General features: G+C 37.7%; 1 protein-coding gene across 1 annotated transcript in view; it reads right to left on the bottom strand.

The window, feature by feature from the left end:
• Positions 1 to 18,011, bottom strand: part of LOC108542602 (WD repeat-containing protein 72) — a gene marked incomplete at its 3' end in the record, with an annotated part of 90,430 nt that overhangs the window by 52,644 nt on the left and 19,775 nt on the right. The window contains exons 3-4 of the mRNA XM_017892681.1: positions 17,286 to 17,409; positions 9,712 to 9,876 (exon numbers count right to left, since the gene is read on the bottom strand). Coding sequence (XP_017748170.1) covers positions 9,712 to 9,876; positions 17,286 to 17,342 — 222 coding nt within the window. The remainder of the gene's footprint in view (positions 1 to 9,711; positions 9,877 to 17,285; positions 17,410 to 18,011) is intronic.

Here is an 18,011-nt window from a genome sequence, read left to right as displayed (position 1 = left end):
TGGGGGACTGGTTCCAGGACACCACTGCCCCCCACCCCATGCCCCACCACATAGGTGCCTAAATCCTAGGATGTGCAACTATGCAATATAAAATGGCATAGTATTGGCACATAGCCTATGAACATCTTTCATATCCTTTAAATTAGCTCTAGATTACTTATAATACCTAATACAATATAAATGCTATGTAAATTGCTTTTATACTATATCGTTTAGGGAATAATGACAAGGGAAAAAGTCTGTACGTGTTTAGTACAGATGCAATCCTCTTTTCTTTTTCCAAGTTTTCAATCCACAGTTGGTTGAATCCATGGATGCAGAAGCCATGGACACGAAGGGCTGACTGTATACACAATGGAATAGTATTCAGCCAAAAAAATAAAAGAGAAAAAAATCCTGCCATTTGTGACAACATGGATGGACCTAGAGGACATGATGCTAAATAAAATAATCCAGACACAGAAAGACAAATGCTATATGATCTCACTTCTATATAGAATCTAAAAAGCCAAACTCATAGAAATAGAATTAGTGGCTGCTAATGGCTGGGGGAGAGGGAAGAATGAAGTAATGTTGCTTAAAGGGTACAAACATTGAATTATACATAAGATGTATAAGTTTTGGGATCTAATGTACACATGGTGACTACAGTTAATACTGTATGGTATACTTCAGATTTGCTAAGAGAGTAGGTCTTAAGAGTTCTTGCCACGCACATAAAAAAAATGATTATGTGAGGTGAGAGATGTGTTAATTAATTGGATTGTTGTATTAGTCCATTCTCATACTGCTATAAAGAACTACCCGAGACTGGGTAATTCATGAAGAAAAGAGATTTAATTGACTCACAGTTCCACAGGCTTAACAGGAAGCATGACTGAGAGACCTGGGGACACTTACAATCATGGTGGAAGGTGAAGGAGAAGCAAGCACATCTTATCACGGCAGAGCAGGAGAGAGAAAGAGTGACAGGGGAAGTGCCACCCACTTTTAAACCATAGGATCTCATGAGTACTCACTCACTATTACAAGAACAGCATGCAGAAAATCGTCCCCATGATCCAATCACCTCCTACCAGGTCCCTCCCCCAACATGTAGGGATTACAATTCAACATGAGATTTGGGTGGGGACACAGAGGCAAAACATATCATTTGTGGTAATCATTTCACAATGTATTCATATATCAAATCATCAATCTGTATACCTTAAACTTATGTAATTTTACTAGTTAATTACAGCTCAATAAAGTTAATATAAAAATGACTAAAATTCCATTAGTCATAGACTAAATATCAGACCAGTTACCCCAGAGAAAACTTTAGGCATCAATTTTCACTTCTAAATTATCTATATTACCTAAAATTTCTAAAATTAAAACACCTTTCTTATTTATATTAAAAAATAAGAAAAGATCAATAAAATAAGAAAACAAGCCACAGACTGAGAGAAATACTTTCAAAAGTCGTACCTGATAAAGGACTATTATCCAAAATACACAAAGAACTCTTAAAATTCAACAATAAGAAAGTTAAAAACCTGATTAAAATATTGTCAAAACATCTGAGCAGACACCTCACCAAAGAAAACATACAGATGGCAAGTGAACATATAAAAATATGCTCCATATCATATGTCATAACAGTAGTGCAAATTAAAAAACAATGAGAAACCACAGCACACCTATCAAAATGGCCAAAATCCAGAACACTGGCAATATCAAATGCTGGCCGGGATGTGGAGCAACAGGAATTCTCACTCATTGCTGGTGAGAATGTGAAACAGGACAGCCACTTTGGAAAAGAGTTCAGTAGTTTCATATAAAACTAAACATATTTTTACCACACAACACAGCAATCACGCTCATTGACATTTATCCAAATAGGTTGAAAAGTTGCGTCCACACAAAAATCTATACACAAATATTTACAGTAGCTTTATCCATAATTGCCAAAATGTGATAGCAACCAAGATACACTTCAAGTGGCAAACAGATAAATTAGGGTACATCTATACAATGAAATATTATTCAGCACTAAAAAGAAATGAGCTATCAAACCATGAAAAGACATGGAAAAACCGTTGATGTGTATTACTAAATGAAAGAAGCTCATCTGAAAAGGTTTTATGATTCTAACTATATGACACTGTGGAAAAGGCAAAACTTAGCAAACAATAAAAACATTAGTGGTTGTCAGGGGTTTGTGGGGAGCAGGAGATAAATAGATGGGGCACAGAGAATTTTTAGGGCAATGAAACTATTCTGTACGATACTATAATAATGGATACATGAGCCTGGCTATCAGCACGAACCTCATATCTATTAAAAATATAAAAATTAGCCAGGAGTGGTAGTATGGGCCTTAATCCCAGCTACTTGGGAGGCTGAGGCAGTATATCTGCTTGAACCTGGGAGGTGGAGGTTGCAGTGAGCTGAGATTGAGCCACTGCACTACAGCCTGGGCGACAAAGTGAAAGTCCATCTCAAGGGGGGGAAAAAAAAGATACATGACATTATACATTTGTCAAAATCCAAAGAATGTACAATACCAAGAGTGAGCCAATACTTGATTATATGTAGGTTAACTGGTTGTAAAATATATATACTGCTCTAGTGTGGGATATTAATGGTGAAGGAGACCGTGTGTACATGTGTGTTGGGAGTGGGGCAGGGCTGATCAGGTATGTATAGAAACTCCCTGTACCTTCCAGTCAATTTTGCTTTAAACCTAAAACTGCTTTCAAAAATAGTCTATTGAAATACTTTTTAAAAAGATCTTATTTATGTTCCTGCATCAGGAATACTAAAATTAACCTTTCTACATTAAAAACAAAATTTTAACTAAAATGATTCTTTAAAATACCGATGCTGGCCAAGCATGGTGGTTCATGTTTATAATCTCAGCACCTTGGCAGGCAGAGGCAAGGGGATCATTTGAGTCCAGAAATTCAGGACCAGCCTGGGCAATGTAGTGAGACCTCATCTCTACAAATAATTAAAAAAAAAACTAGCTGGGCATGGTGGCACACACCTGTGATCCCAGCTACTAAGGAGGCTAAGGTGGGAGAATCACTTGAGCTCCGACGCTCAAGGCTGCAGAAAGCTGAGCTCATGCCACCACACTCCAGCCTGGTTGACAGAGTGAGATCCCATCTCAAGAAAAAACAAACACCCAATGTTTTTCTCCTGCATGAAAATTTAAAACATATGGCACAGAGGGCTAATTCCCCCACTATCTCAAGTGTGAAAGAAGTACATTCTTTGTTATTTTGTAAAACAAGATGACAAAAATTAAATTACAAAACAGAAAACATTTAAGATCTCCTCAGATGGAGAAGGAGTTGTCACTAATAAACCAAACATTGGCCCAGTGCAGTCGGTGGCTCATACCTGTAATCCCAGCACTTTTGGGAGGCTGAGGCGGGTGGATCACTTGAGGTCAGACATTCGAGACCAGCCTAGCCAACATAGTGAAATCCCATCTCCATTAAAAATACAAAAATTAGCTGGCTGTAGTGGATCTCATCACTTCACGCCAGCCTGGGCGACAGAGTGAGACTCAGTCTCAAAAAAATTAAAAGATCAAAAATTGAATTTGAATAGCTACCAAATATCTTGTGGGTAATAAAAATCTATTTTCCAAATGAATTAACATGAATTATGTTTTTTCTGAACTATACAAACATACATAGATGATAACTCACCCATATGAATGAGGACAAATTATTTCATAACGTAATTGTTCTCTGCCTTTATATCACTTCTATCATAATCAGAGATATTTCCCTCTTAAAAGGTCTGCTGTCAGATTAACTTTTTAGTGCTACAAGAAGTGTTTTGTGGTTGATTAGAATCCTACACAATTCAAGTTCGCTCTACCTTTTACCTGAGAGGTCCAGAAGGTTCCATCTCGGAGAACAACCTACCATCTCTCCCTGTCATCACGCTCACGGGTGCATATCCCTGGGCATTTAATGCCTTTCCAGGCTATTAAAAGCCAAATTAAGCAATAAAGGAGGGAACATCAAGGATATTCCCTCATCCAGAGAAAATCTACCGTGGACAAAACATCAGAACAGAATATCATGGCCTTTCATATAAAGTCCTCATTCTACTACTAAATCCCCATATATATTTGAATAAGCTAAGACAGTTCACTAAAATTTCCTCATTTACCATGTTGTAGAACTGCCATGAAGAATAACAAAATTTAAAAATTCTACAATCACACTTAGTCATTGCCATGATGAAATCCAGGAGACCTTTCCTGTTGTCCATTAGCTCTACTTTTATGAAGCATTGGTTCCTCCTGACCACCACCCTCACCTCCAGGTACTTCCAACAGCACAATGGGAGACTGAGAAGAACACACAACTTGATGAATGTATTAGTCTGTTTTCACACTGCTGATAAAGACATACCTGAGACTGGGCAATTTACAAAAGAAAGAAGTTTAATGGACTTACAGTTCTATATGGCTGGGGAGGCCTCCCGATCATGGTGGAAGGCAAGGAGGAGCAAATCACATCTTATCTGGATGGCAGCAGGAAAAGAGAGAGGTTGGGCAGGGAAACTCCCCAAACTCCAAGGATCTTGTGAGACTAACTCCTTTCACCCGAGAAATAGCACGGGAAAGAACAGACATCATGGATTCAATTATCACCCACTGGCGTTCTTGATAGGCCTACTCCACTTTCACGCAGCAGTGCACAGGAAAGAACAAGCATCAATGATTCACTTACTCCCCAACTGCGGTTCTTCACCACAACATGTGGGAATTGTGGGAGATACAATTCAAGATGAGATTTGGATGGGGACATAGCCAAAACCACATCAGTGAACATCTACTATATTCCAGACAAAAACACAATCACAGGGCAGTGTTTAAATCCCCATTTCACAGGTGAGGAAATTGAAGCTCAAAGAATGTAAGTCCTTTGCCCAGTATCACAGAGTTGGTAAATATCAGGGCTGGCACTTGACTCAGATCTCCATTCTTTTTCTCCACACATTGCTCTTCTTCATTTTGTTGTTTCCTTCTGAGTGTTAGACAGGCGGAAGAGCAGCACATAGCAATACTAAGGGAGTCTATCTGAGAGGATACTCACCTCACCTTTCTCTATGCTTAAAGGTGTGAAGAAAACCAGCAATCAATACCAGAAAACCCAAGTAAGGAATTTGCTGGCATGGGATTTGGAGAAGCTCCTCACTGGTAGACTTTACAAAATTTTGGGGAAACTAGAGGGCTATGGGAGTCAGACTTTGGACTCGAAGACAGAATGTATAACCTAGGCATGCAGTGAGAAGCCCAAGAGAGGGAGACACTTATTCTCTAGGTCCCCTGCACCCTGCCATCCCACTGCACATGGTCAAGGAAAGATGAGGCACATCTTCAATCCCCTATTGAATACTTGGACACTCTGAGATATGCAGAATTTACACCACCTTTTCCCCTCCCCATTCCTATTCTCCAATCCCTTTTATCCCATATGCAAATGAATAATACCATCATTCTACCAGTCCCACCCAGCTCCCAAACCCCAAATCTGGGAAAGATCCTTGGCTGTTCTTGCTCCCTTACCCTACATCCAATCAGTTTCTCAGTTCTGTCCATTCTGTCTTCTTAATGTCTTTCCAGTTTTCATCTCTGCTTCATCCTCACTGCCACTGATTTGGTTTATCCTTAAAACCTTTCTTGAGGCCGGGCGCGGTGGCTCAAGCCTGTAATCCCAGCACTTTGGGAGGCCGAGACGGGCGGATCACGAGGTCAGGAGATTGAGACCATCCTGGCTAACACGGTGAAACCCCGTCTCTACTAAAAAAATACAAAAAACTAGCCGGGCGAGGTGGCGGGCGCCTGTAGTCCCAGCTACTCGGGAGGCTGAGGCAGGAGAATGGCATGAACCCGGGAGGCGGAGCTTGCAGTGAGCTGAGATCTGGCCACTGCACTCCAGCCTGGGTGACAGAGCGAGACTCCGTCTCAAAAAAAAAAAAAACCTTTCTTGAATAAGTTACAGTAGAAGTCTGATAGCCATAGTCCCTGTCCCTGATGTCATCTCCCCCTCTCTCCAATATGCCCTTCACATTGCTAGCAAGTGATCTTCTAAAACCCAGATACAATTAAATAGTATTATGCCATCTTACATAAAATATCCTCTAAAGCCCTCAAAATCGCCACTGCTTTTACTTATCTTGTGCTGTTAGCTCTATCTAGTGAAAAAACAAAACAAAATTTATAAACCCTTCAACCTGTGGGATTCCATGCTGGACTCATCCTGTCCTTTCCAGATGAGCCTGTCACCTCTAATTCACTATGTATGCTCCAGGTCTACTCAACTACTTTTGCCAGTTCCCTTAAGGCAAAATGCTCACGTCTTTCACACACACTTGTCATTCCCTGTGTCTGCAAACTAACCTTCAATTCCTGTGCATTCTTTAGAACTCAGCTCAAGCATCACTCTCAGAAAGGCTTTCCATTCAAAACCATAACAAGATACCACTTCACACCCATTAGAATGACTATTACAAAAAAAAAAAAAAAGTAACTAGCACTGGTGAGGATACAGGGAAACTGGTTGCTCTGTGCACTGCAGATGGGAATGCAAAGTGTGCAGCCACCATAGGAGTGCCTCAAAAAATTTACAATAGAATTACCACCCCATAAGTATGTACAATTATGTGTCAATTAAAAATAATTTCAAAAATAGAATTACTATATGAACCAGGAATTCCACTTCTCAGTATGTACCCAATAGTTGAAAGCAAGGATACAGCTACATGTGCACCCATGTATATAGCAGCATCATTCACAACAGCCAAAAGGTGGAAGCAACCCATGTATGTATCTGTAGATGAACAGATAAAGACAATGTGGTATACACATACAGTGGACTATTATTCAAACTTCAAAAGAAAGGAAATACTGTCATATGCTCCAGCATGAATGAACCTTGAAGACATTATACTACATAGCCAATCACAAACAGACTAATACTGTATGATTCCACTGTACAGGAGGTATGTAGAATAGTCAAATTCATAGAGATGGAAAGTGTCTCAGTGCCTTACAACTTCCTGTTTACAAATCTGTCTCCCACACTGGACTCCGAGAGACTTGGAGGAGGATTTGTGCCTAGAACAAAAAGTACCTGTGTAGTTTCCCAAATGACAGCGCAAATAAGTGTCCCTGGTTTGTCTTTCCATTTTGCATGGTGGCAAGCGAGTGTTTAAGACCACAGAACCTGATGTATTCTCTTACCTATGTACTTTTGGAGGGGGAAAGAACTTTCCAAATTTAATATGAAGAGAAAATAAATGGCTCCCTGTTCACTTTACAACCTCCCATGCCCGAGTTCCTTCTCTTCTTCCTACCATCCTCTCCCTGAGATGCTGCCCTACAGTGACTCAGTCACCCATATAGTTATGTCCTTTTTTACAGTCTCTTGTGTCCTCAAGGACTCCTTTTTTTCTATCCTTACCCAAATCATTCCTTTATATACACATTTTTAAACAAAAATAAAATTAAACCACGAAGCATTAACCCATTAAACTACTCACTTGACCACCTTATGGATAACAAGAGGACTTGTTGAGAACTGAAAATGCCCTTGATTTTTTTTCAGTCTGGAGTTTTCCTACTAATAGTTGATCAGTTGCAATGTGGGGGCGAGATTCATGGGAAAATAAGAGATGCTGTTTATTCAATCTGGCTCTATGGTTAGCCATAGAAAACGTTCAGGAAAATCTTTACATGGAGTATCTCACATTCATACTAAGCAATAACTTGTTTGTGTAATTAACTTTTGCACAATGTCCTCACAGTGAATTTCAAAAACACAAAGCTGATCCCATCCCCAACTTAAATCTCCTCAATAGCTCTCGAGAATTCAATATAAATTCCTTCACTTGTCATCTAAACTTCTCCAGGCCCGTCTTCCCCTCTGGACTTACCTCTCTTTGATCCTTTTTCACACCTAGGTTAAGGCAACAGACAGCTCCTCCCTTTCCTCTAAGCACAGGCAGTCTTCTTAATGTAGAATAACTTTGCTTCTTCCACTCTCACCAATCTAATTCCTATTCCCAGCCGATATCTCTATCCCTGGATTTCTCTGTATCAGCACTCTTGGCATTTGGAATGGAAAAATTATTTATTGTGAGGAATTGCCATGTGCACTATATGACATTTGTAGTATCTCCGGCTCCACCCACTACATGCCACCAGTATCTCTCGTCCTTCAATAGTTACAACGAAAATGTGTGTAGATAGTAACAGATGTCTCTTGGGAGGAAAACTGCCCCCTGTAAGCACCACTACTCTGAATCCAAGCAGAGGACTTGCTCCTAAGAGATGCATGGCATAACTTCTCCACTGAATATGGAGTACAGACCATTCCCTACTTACAGTACCCTATATCATAACTGTGCCACAGTAGCCCATTTTTTTCTGTACTGCATCGTAACTTCCTGGGCAGTCAGCACCAGGTCTTATCATTCACATTTGAACTTACGAATGAGTACCCACCATACCACACAATTTACAGCATGCAAACAACAAATGTATGCTAAACAAATGTTGAATAAATATTAGCAATGCCTTCATAAATATGAAGATGCTAGAATTCCAGATTTCTTAAGCTTATAGTAACCTACATATTATTACACAACTATTCCACCCAGAAAATAATACACTTAAACATTGAAAATAAGTAAGACATTTTAGTCACCTAGAAGTCAGAGTTTAAACTATAATAGAAAATTAATGTTTTAATTTTCAAAGGCGGCCACTATTTTTAAAGCACAACCGTTGCAATAATACCCATCCTTCCTTCAAGAACGTTCATTAACATTGAGCTGAGCTGTCTGCTATGCAGTTCTTGGCAGTCCTGTAGTAGAACTGTTCAGTGATGGGAGATGTTAATTAATTATACTATAAAATAGAATTACAATTAATTGTTAATTTAGGTTTTAAAGTGACAAACTTTAAAGGGTAAAAATAGTCTTTGATCTTTAAAAGGCTTCTTAATGAGGGCAGTATACTTTAACTACATCATTAGTTTAAATGTTCAAATTGGGTCTAGAGACTGCTAGAGTTAAGCAAATATCTATTCCGATATGTTAAATGTTTATGACTTGAGACAGGGACAATTAATTGCTAATCAATGGGCCAAATCCTAGGTGAGGTCAGGTTCTGAAACAGAAGGATGACAATAGTAAATTGGATTTAGAGCATTTTGATGTGATCTGCAAAAATCACAGGCAGGCAGAGACTAAAAGAATAGCAAGCAGGCCAAACCAGTAGAAACACCCAGATAATTAAGATATTACTCATTTAGTTAATCGTGGCTTTCAAGGGTGCCCTTTGTTTAGATTAATGAGCCATAATTTTTAGAATTATACTTACATGCCTGTAGTTCAGTTACTTAAACATATAATTCAGGATACAAAATAGTAAAACTCAGTATAGCTTAAAGGATGATAACACTTAGCTGGTAGCTAAGATTAGCAATATTCATAATATAATTATCAAACATGATCTTGATCAATCATATAATACTTTATTTTCTCAAAATTCAGAAGTAAAATAAATTTATTACTTTAATAAGCATCTTTTTAACAATCATGCAAATCTTCCACTGTCATTGCAGACAGAAAATGCAAGTTGTGCCTATTTTGTGAGTGGTATCTGTCTCAGTATCAGTAGCTTTCACTAACCTTTAGTTCATGTGAGAGATTCCACAGACAGAGCTGACCCTCTTGACTTCCAGTCACAATTGTTCGCTGGTCATCAGTGATCATGATGGCAGTGATGCTGTGGGGAGGGGCCTTCTGTCCCCAGAGTGCCACTGCCTGCAGGGAAGTCCTCATTTTGGGCGAATCCTGAAAATACAAAGAATGAAAGAAGCATACATGGTCACCTTTTTGAAATTTGCGGAAACTGATAATATTACAAAGCGGATTTATGATGACCCAAACTTCAATGATGTGTTCTCCCAGGGCTATGGAAAAGGGTGCTTCCCCATCAGTTAGAAGAGAAAGTAGTCATCAGACACTGAAATTACCATGCATGCTGCGAATTCATCAAAAAAGAATGAATTATCTTCTAATTCCTTATTATCGATGAAGAGAAAGAAAGGAACAGTCTATTCACTTCACACCCAGCTCTTCCTATGGCTACATCTAACTTGCTACAAAGTCCTGCTGGGTCTCTCAAGCAGCATACAGCTGTCTACATGGTATAATTTGAAGTCAGCTTTGCAAGCTCTCTCTCCCTAGAAATGTTTCCTCATCTAGGTAATAAATACCTGAAATTGGTGAATTTGTTATTAAAAAAATAAATCTTTTCCATAAAAACAGTGTTTCCTAGTCTTCAAAGATTCATGTATGACTGTCATGATTTCTGCCATATTCTATTTTAGTAATAATTTTATTTTACCTATTTTATACTTGGTATCTTCCTGAACAATAATCTTTACGAAATTACTACATTCTTATGTTAGTTGCAAGGGTTAAAATGAATACGTAAGTATAAATAAATGTTGCCTATGACCACCCAAAGTATCACTCAGTGATGTGTGCATTACATTTTGTGAAACACTGAGTTAAATATTCTCCCCAAATGGTCATTCGTTCCTGAAACACAAACAATTTTGGGAGGCAATTTAGCATTATATATTTAATCCCATTAAAATATCAAAAAGAGAGGAGAAAAGGGCCAAGCATACTTCCCACATTGCTTTGAGAAAGTCAAGAAAATGACAGCCTTCTGTCCTACAGGATTTCTGTTGCTAAGCCACCAAAAGGGTAAATACCAATATAAATTTTTAAAACTTATGATACATGTTATTTCTAATGTTCAATTATATATGTCTACACACACAAATATACATAAACATGGGTGTGCACTGACACTATGAACACAAATTTTCCTTGTAGTTCCATTGTCTGGAATTCAGTATCTAGTTCCCCATTTTCACTTCTTAGGTCAATATGTTAGTCTATCTAGTCTATGATACACTTGCATTATTCTAACTGCCATATCCAGGCACCACGAGGCCAAAGTTTCTATAGGAAATGTTCTGAGCATTGTAATTCTGAATGCCAGGATTATACATATTAATCATACAACAAAGCTAACCAGAGAGTTTTGATTTCAATAATATTGTAACCAGAACATGGACCTTCTTCTGCTTCAAACACAGAGAAAAATGCATTATACCTATTTTTAAGTTGCTGCTTCATGACCAAGCTTATAAATAAGTCTAGAAAATCCCAAGCAGTGAAACACTAAGAGAAACCTGAAAACCGATACAATAAGTATTGGAACTAAATTAGTATGTGGCTTTTTTGGCTAGGAGTTTGCAATGTTAATCCCTATATAAGGATAGGAAACAAAGCTCTCAGAAGTGGCCTTGCTCAATGAAAGGGGAACAGAAAAACTACCCCAGGAAGATAAGAAAGTGTATTTCCAAATCTCCCAAGAAAAATCTGTCAAGCCTGAAGTACAAATGGGTTGGGAGTTTTAAAATAAAAAAGTATTACAGATAATTCCAGAAAGGATTTCTTCACATGGGGATTCTGGAATTATACATAATATTTTATTAATAATTATACATACAAAATTGTTTCCAGTTCAATGATACTGTTGGGAGGCTTGTGAGAAACACTACAGACCTATTTGAATATCTAAATTTTTTTCACAGACCATGGCAAATGTTAATGGCTAGGCTCAGTGTCTCAGGCCTGTAATCACAGCACTTTGGGAAGCCGAGGTGAGTGGAGCACTTGAGCCCAGGAGTTCGGGACCAGCCTGACCAACATGGTGAAACTCCCTCTCTACTAAAAATACAAAAATTAGCCAGGCATGGTGGCGCACACTGGTAATCCCACCTCGGGAGGCTGAGGTGGGGAAATCGCTTGAACCTAGGAGGTGGAGGTTGCAGTGAGCTGAGATTGCGCCACCGCACTCCAGCCTGGGCTACAGAGCAAGACAGGGGGAAAAAAAAAAAAAAAAAGACCATGACAAGTATTAAGAAGAATGTACAGCAACCGGAACTCAGACATTGATGGTAGGAATGTACAATGGAAAACAGTTTGGCAGAAAGAGGTCAGTGATTGCTCAGGGAAAGAAAGAACAGAGAAGAGTGAGATTACAATGGGGAGTAAGAAAACTTTTGAAGGTGGTAGATAAGTTCATTAATTTAATTATGGTAATGGTTTCGTGAGTGTATACATATATCAAAACTTAATGAAATTTTATACTATAAATGCATTTATGTAGACACACAAATATTGTGTGTGTCAATTACACTTCAATAAAGTTGTTGAATGTTTTACTTAAGGCATTCTGAAAGACACTCTCACTATCGAGAGTGAATGGGATTTCTGTAAAACAAGTAGCCCCAGTAGCAAATAATCTTACAAAAAAAAATTACAAAACATTCAAGATAAACCATGAGCAAACAGAAAGATTAGTACCCCAGGAACTAATAATAAGTGAACAATCTAAAACATACTTCAAAAGAAGAACAAATAATAAATTATTATAAATCAATAAATAGACAACAGATGAAATTAAAAACCCAAAGAAAAAAAGCCTACAAAAAGGTAGACTTTTAAAAGAAACAAATATTACTTCTAGAAATAAAACATAATCGTTAAAATATAACAAATCTCAAAAGGACAAGTCAGAATAGACTCAAGTGAAGGGAGAATAATTAACTTCAATACAATTTTCAGGAAATGTCCCAGAATACAGCAAGAAGTCATTTTAAAAAAACCCTGAAAATGTTGAGTAAAAAGAATTCAGAGACATTAAGACTAATCAGAGATGTTAAGAGATATAAATGCTAAGTGAAAAGACCCCATATTTATCTAATATAAGCTCCCAAAATGATAGAACCTTTTCCCTTCTTTGCTAATTCACTCCTAAAGCCATTGAGTATTAACAGAACAGAGCAGGGTGAAGAGGAATAATGTATACAGGGCTGTATGGCACTGGGTATTGGAGCAGGAACAAGTGAGAAAGGAGCTCACATAATGAGGTTCGTCAACAAGGAGTGTCATGAGTCTACTAGCGGTGAGGACAGTGAAGGAAGTGGCCCTGCTGTGAGGAGCCAGAGCCTGGGCAGGGTAAGGAGGACGTCCATTTACAGTCATGGTCTGGCACAAAGTGTTGAAGCCCAAGGAGGATAGGAAGGCATGCATGCACACTGGAGGATGTTCAGCATCCTGAGAACACTGGTAGGATCAGAAAGGTTGTTGCCTGAAAGTGTAATCAGACATAGTAAAGGAATACAGGGGTAAACAGGATATTCACACATTAGGCAGCTGACAGGTCCACAAGGAGTGTTAAAGCCATAAAATGATCAGGAGGGCATCCACACAGGGGACAGGGCAGCACATTTACAGGAAATTGGTTACATAACAGACTGATCAAATAATTACTATATTGCTCATTTATAACAAGAACCAGATTTCTTACCGCTAGAAAAAAGAGTTAGAAATATGGAAAGGAAAAAACTTGAATGATCCCTATGATACTGGAGTCGAATTAGAGGAATTGGTGTAAAATAAAGGTAGATGTAAAACACACACACACACACACACACACACACACACACACACACACACACGCAGACTTGCCATCTCTGTTGGCTGAAGTCCTGGGAGAAGCAACACTCCAATAGCAGTGAGCTTACGTAGCATCTCTAAATACTATTCTACACTAAAAAGGAATCAGGTTTTATTGGGAAACTAGTTGACTCCAGCCCTGGAGCAGGGAAACACAAGATGATACTGGACTAAATTGCTCTTAAAACAAGGAAGTGCTCAAAGAGTGAGGATATATCAAAGGGACACAGAAGTCTGCTTGAAGGAGCCCCCACCAGCCAAACCATGGACAATTTGAGCATCAAAATAAATAATGCTAGCAACAGAATGAATGAATAAATGGATTAAAGTTACTAGTTAAAAGACAAAAATTCTCAATTAGAATATGTTCTACTATATCTTACAAAAGATTCCTAAAGTATTAACACAGAAAGGTTGAAAATAAACAGGTGAATAAGAATGTACCAGGCAAATGGTAATAAAAGAAAACTGACGTAATATTGGACAAAATGGGCCTTAAAGCAAAACCACTGTTGGGGGGGGGTGATCACTATAGAATGATTAAATAAGTAGAGTCTCAAAATACATAAAATACAATATTGCATAATTACTAGGAAAAGTTGATAAATTAACTATGACAGAGAGACATTTTACATGTCTCAATCAGTAATAAATAGATCAAGTAGACAAAAAAAATTAAGGATATTAAATACTTGAACCACATAATTTGTATTAGTAACATCATGAAAATGTATGGATTCCTGCACCTAGAAATTAAATAAAAATACGTTTCAATGAAACCATGCATACAACATTTAAAAAGACATGACCCTGCTAGACCACAAAATAGGTCTCAAAACATCTAAAAGGATTAATACCATTTAGGAAACATTATCTGACCACAATCAATAAAAATCTGAAATTGCCTCCTTCCCCACTCCTGCAACATACATGTAACACAAAAGTTCGAAATATTCCCTGTCTGAATGTTTGGAAACTAAAAAAAAATATTCTAAATGATCCCTGGGCTACCAAGAAAACATAATATAAATTCGATGTAGCTAAGACTCAAGAGTATGAAAACTTTGTGTAATAAAACTTGCCAAATGTAGATTTTGTATTAAAAAAAATTACAGCCTTAAACACATACATACATACATTACTAAGAAAAAAGACAGCAAATTAATAAGTAAATAACATACAAACTAAAATCTTATATAGAAGAAGAGCAGGATAAATACAAAGAATGCAAAAGGAAACAATGTAGACAAAACCATACATTATTATAAAAACAACAACAGAAAAGAAATAATCTACAAATCAAACCCAGGTTGAAAAGAGACATAACATGAGGAAATCTATGGCAAGCTTGATAAGGAAGACCCTAAAAACATCAAAAATAATATACAGAGAAAATGAGTATAACTCAAATATCTTAAATGAGAATATTATTAACTTAATGTTAAAAATTTGGAAAGGTAAGTGAAATAATTCTTATAGAAAATATAGATCACAAACCTTTTTTTTTTTTTTTTTTTTTGAGATGGAGTCTCATTCTTGTCACCTAGGCTGAAGTGCAATGGCGCGATCTCGGCTCACTGCAACCTCCACTCCCGGGTTCAAGCGATTCTCCTGCTGCTGCCCCTGCCTCAGCCTCCCTAGTACTGGGATTACAGGCACCCACCACCATGCCCAGCTAATTTTTTATTTTTAGTAGTGACGGTGTTTCACCTTGTTGAAGAAGCTGGTCTTGAACTCCTGACCTCAGGTGATCTGCCCTCCATGCCTTCCAAAGTGCTGGGATTACAGGCATGAGCCACTGTACCCAGCCAGAAAACATAGATTACTAAATCTGAGTGAACATGAAATAGAAACACAAATACCTGTAACCATTAAAATGGGATAAAATATGTAAAATTATGCACATACACATTTATTTCAGCAAAAACTTCATATTAGGTGTAATCTTGGGGAATTAACAGATACATTCTTATATATGAAAGCACATAGGACAAACCTCCACAAATTCTCCTAAGTAAAATGACAGCTAATTTAACAGCTCATTTATATTAAAATCAACAGATGAGAGACAGAAGGAGAATGAAGTGAAGAAAGTAGGAACATAATGATTTTCAACTGATGTAAGCACAAAAAAAAAGTGAATCAGCAAGGAGAAAGGAGATCAAAAAGCCCAGAAAACCTGACATTAAAGCCGCAGAATCTAGCAGTCCTGGGCCCCTTAGTGTAAGAGCAAATTGGCCTAAATCTCTATCACTCTTGAAGGCTCCACAGTCCTCTAGCCCGGGACAATTACTGCCTCTGATGGCACCCACCTGTCTGAATAAAAGATGCTGAGATGTCCAATATATTCTATTACAAGAAGTGGGGGAAGTAGAAACGAGCAGTTTTAACTATTTCTAAGACAAGAGTTAAATAGATAGTAAGTTTCATTGATAAGGAAAATTCACATTTGGGGAAAAGCTCACTCTCATGAATACCAGATAAATGGGATACAAGGGAAGATTGCAAAGGAGGTAGTGAGAAGGACACACATGGGCGTGTTCTAACATTCTGCTCCAAGAAATACTGCTCCTGACTTTGTATTGCTCTTTTCACCACAGCTTTTAGTATTGAGACAATGAAAATCACCATACAAAAATCATTTGACCTTCACTCTTGGCTTGGCTAATGTGTGCTTAGCCAAGAATTAAAAAGTGGTACACAAAGGAAAGCTCCTGGGTCACACTGCTCCAAAGGAAACTGGGCATTTTTTATGGGCAACGTGCACTTTGGCTCTTGTCCAAGGACTTGTGTCTTTTTTAAACTTTACCTAGGAAACTAGCCAAAGAAATTCATCTAGCCTGCTGAGTAGAACAGCAGGAGAAAGAAATTCCGAGGAACATTTGCCGGGAATTAATATATCTGTAATGATTAACATTACACTAAGGGATAAATAACTCTTGAGGTGCAGTATTTATATTCCTATTGCTCTGGGAAATTAGCTTCTCTTACTTGAATCTTTGCAACACTGTCTACGCAATAACTGGCCACCTGTATTCTGGTTTTGTATCTCCCTGAAAATTATCTGCTCTGCATTGATGTCTCCCTCAGTGAAGTGATACACTTCCCGCAAAGATAGAGATCATTCCTTACGTAGCATAGTGCCTATCCCATGGTAGAAAATATTCTTTTCTACTGAAAAAATTGATTCAACCGATTTTGATGCTTCTTACTTCTACATTCCTTCTGAAATATGGGAATCATTTCTTAATCACTGATCTATTCCCTACAATGCCTGAAGAACAGTGCTTTGAAGATAGGGACAAAATAAATATTGGTTGAATAAATTCCTCTTTTCATTATTTTTAAGCTCTGTCTACCAAAAGAGAGGGAGTGGATTAAGCGTGTAAACTTTAATCAGGCTAGACTTAAATATGAGCCATTTTGTCCCTCTGAGCCTCAGTTTCCTTACCTATAATATGAAAATAATAATGATAGATACCTTACAGTGTTGTTGTGAGAATGAAATGAGATCATGCACACAATGTAGTGCAGAGTGTAATATTCATAACTTACTACTATTATTTTCATTTTGGCTCTCATACTTCTGGATAATCCACATGTCAAACTTTTTCACCATGACACTTTTGCTTTATTCTTATTCAAATGAAACTCACCTCAACTTCACTTTCAGTAGATTGTAAATTTTCTGAGGGCAGAGACTTCTGTCTCATTTGTCTACTGCTATAATCGCAGGGTCCAGAGCAGTTTCAGCAAAAGTAGACACTCAGTAACTATGTGCTGAATTAATGAAGGAATGAGAACATTCAATATAGTTCTAAAGACTTACGTATGATAAAACATCCCCCCATTCCAATATTTACAAATGTTTACATACCTGTTAAAATACAAGGCATTTGGAGTTTAGGGAGGTGAAAGTAAATCAAAGCATTTCACAGGTTGAAAACCTTTATAGCCACAGGATTCCTAACACAACCAAATTAGAAAACAAAATGGACCAAGGCCAAAGCCACAAGAAATCAAATCACAAATAGAATTGATCTTGAACAATCCAGATTGCCATGTGTAGTGCAACATACCTGAAATTCAGAGACGTACTTCCAGGGCTGCTTTTATCATTTATAACCTTTATTACCACATTGTAAATATAGTAATTAGTAAAATTAGGTTATTATCACCTGAGCTGCCTACATTTCACTATTCTTATGAGGAACAAATACAATGATATAAACAAAAGCATATGGGTATAAATATACATATTATGCTATCATTATATTACCTTGCATATTTTACTCATAAACTCCCATAGGATTTACAGCAAGTGGCCTTAGATCATTAATGTAATCCCCCTCTTACTTATAAGAAAGTTGATGATGAAAAAT

Source organism: Rhinopithecus bieti, unplaced genomic scaffold (assembly GCF_001698545.2).
Source record: "Rhinopithecus bieti isolate Rb0 unplaced genomic scaffold, ASM169854v2 scaffold_23234, whole genome shotgun sequence".
In the NCBI taxonomy this organism is placed as follows: domain Eukaryota; kingdom Metazoa; phylum Chordata; class Mammalia; order Primates; family Cercopithecidae; genus Rhinopithecus; species Rhinopithecus bieti.
This window is presented reverse-complemented; position numbering and strand designations above follow the sequence as displayed.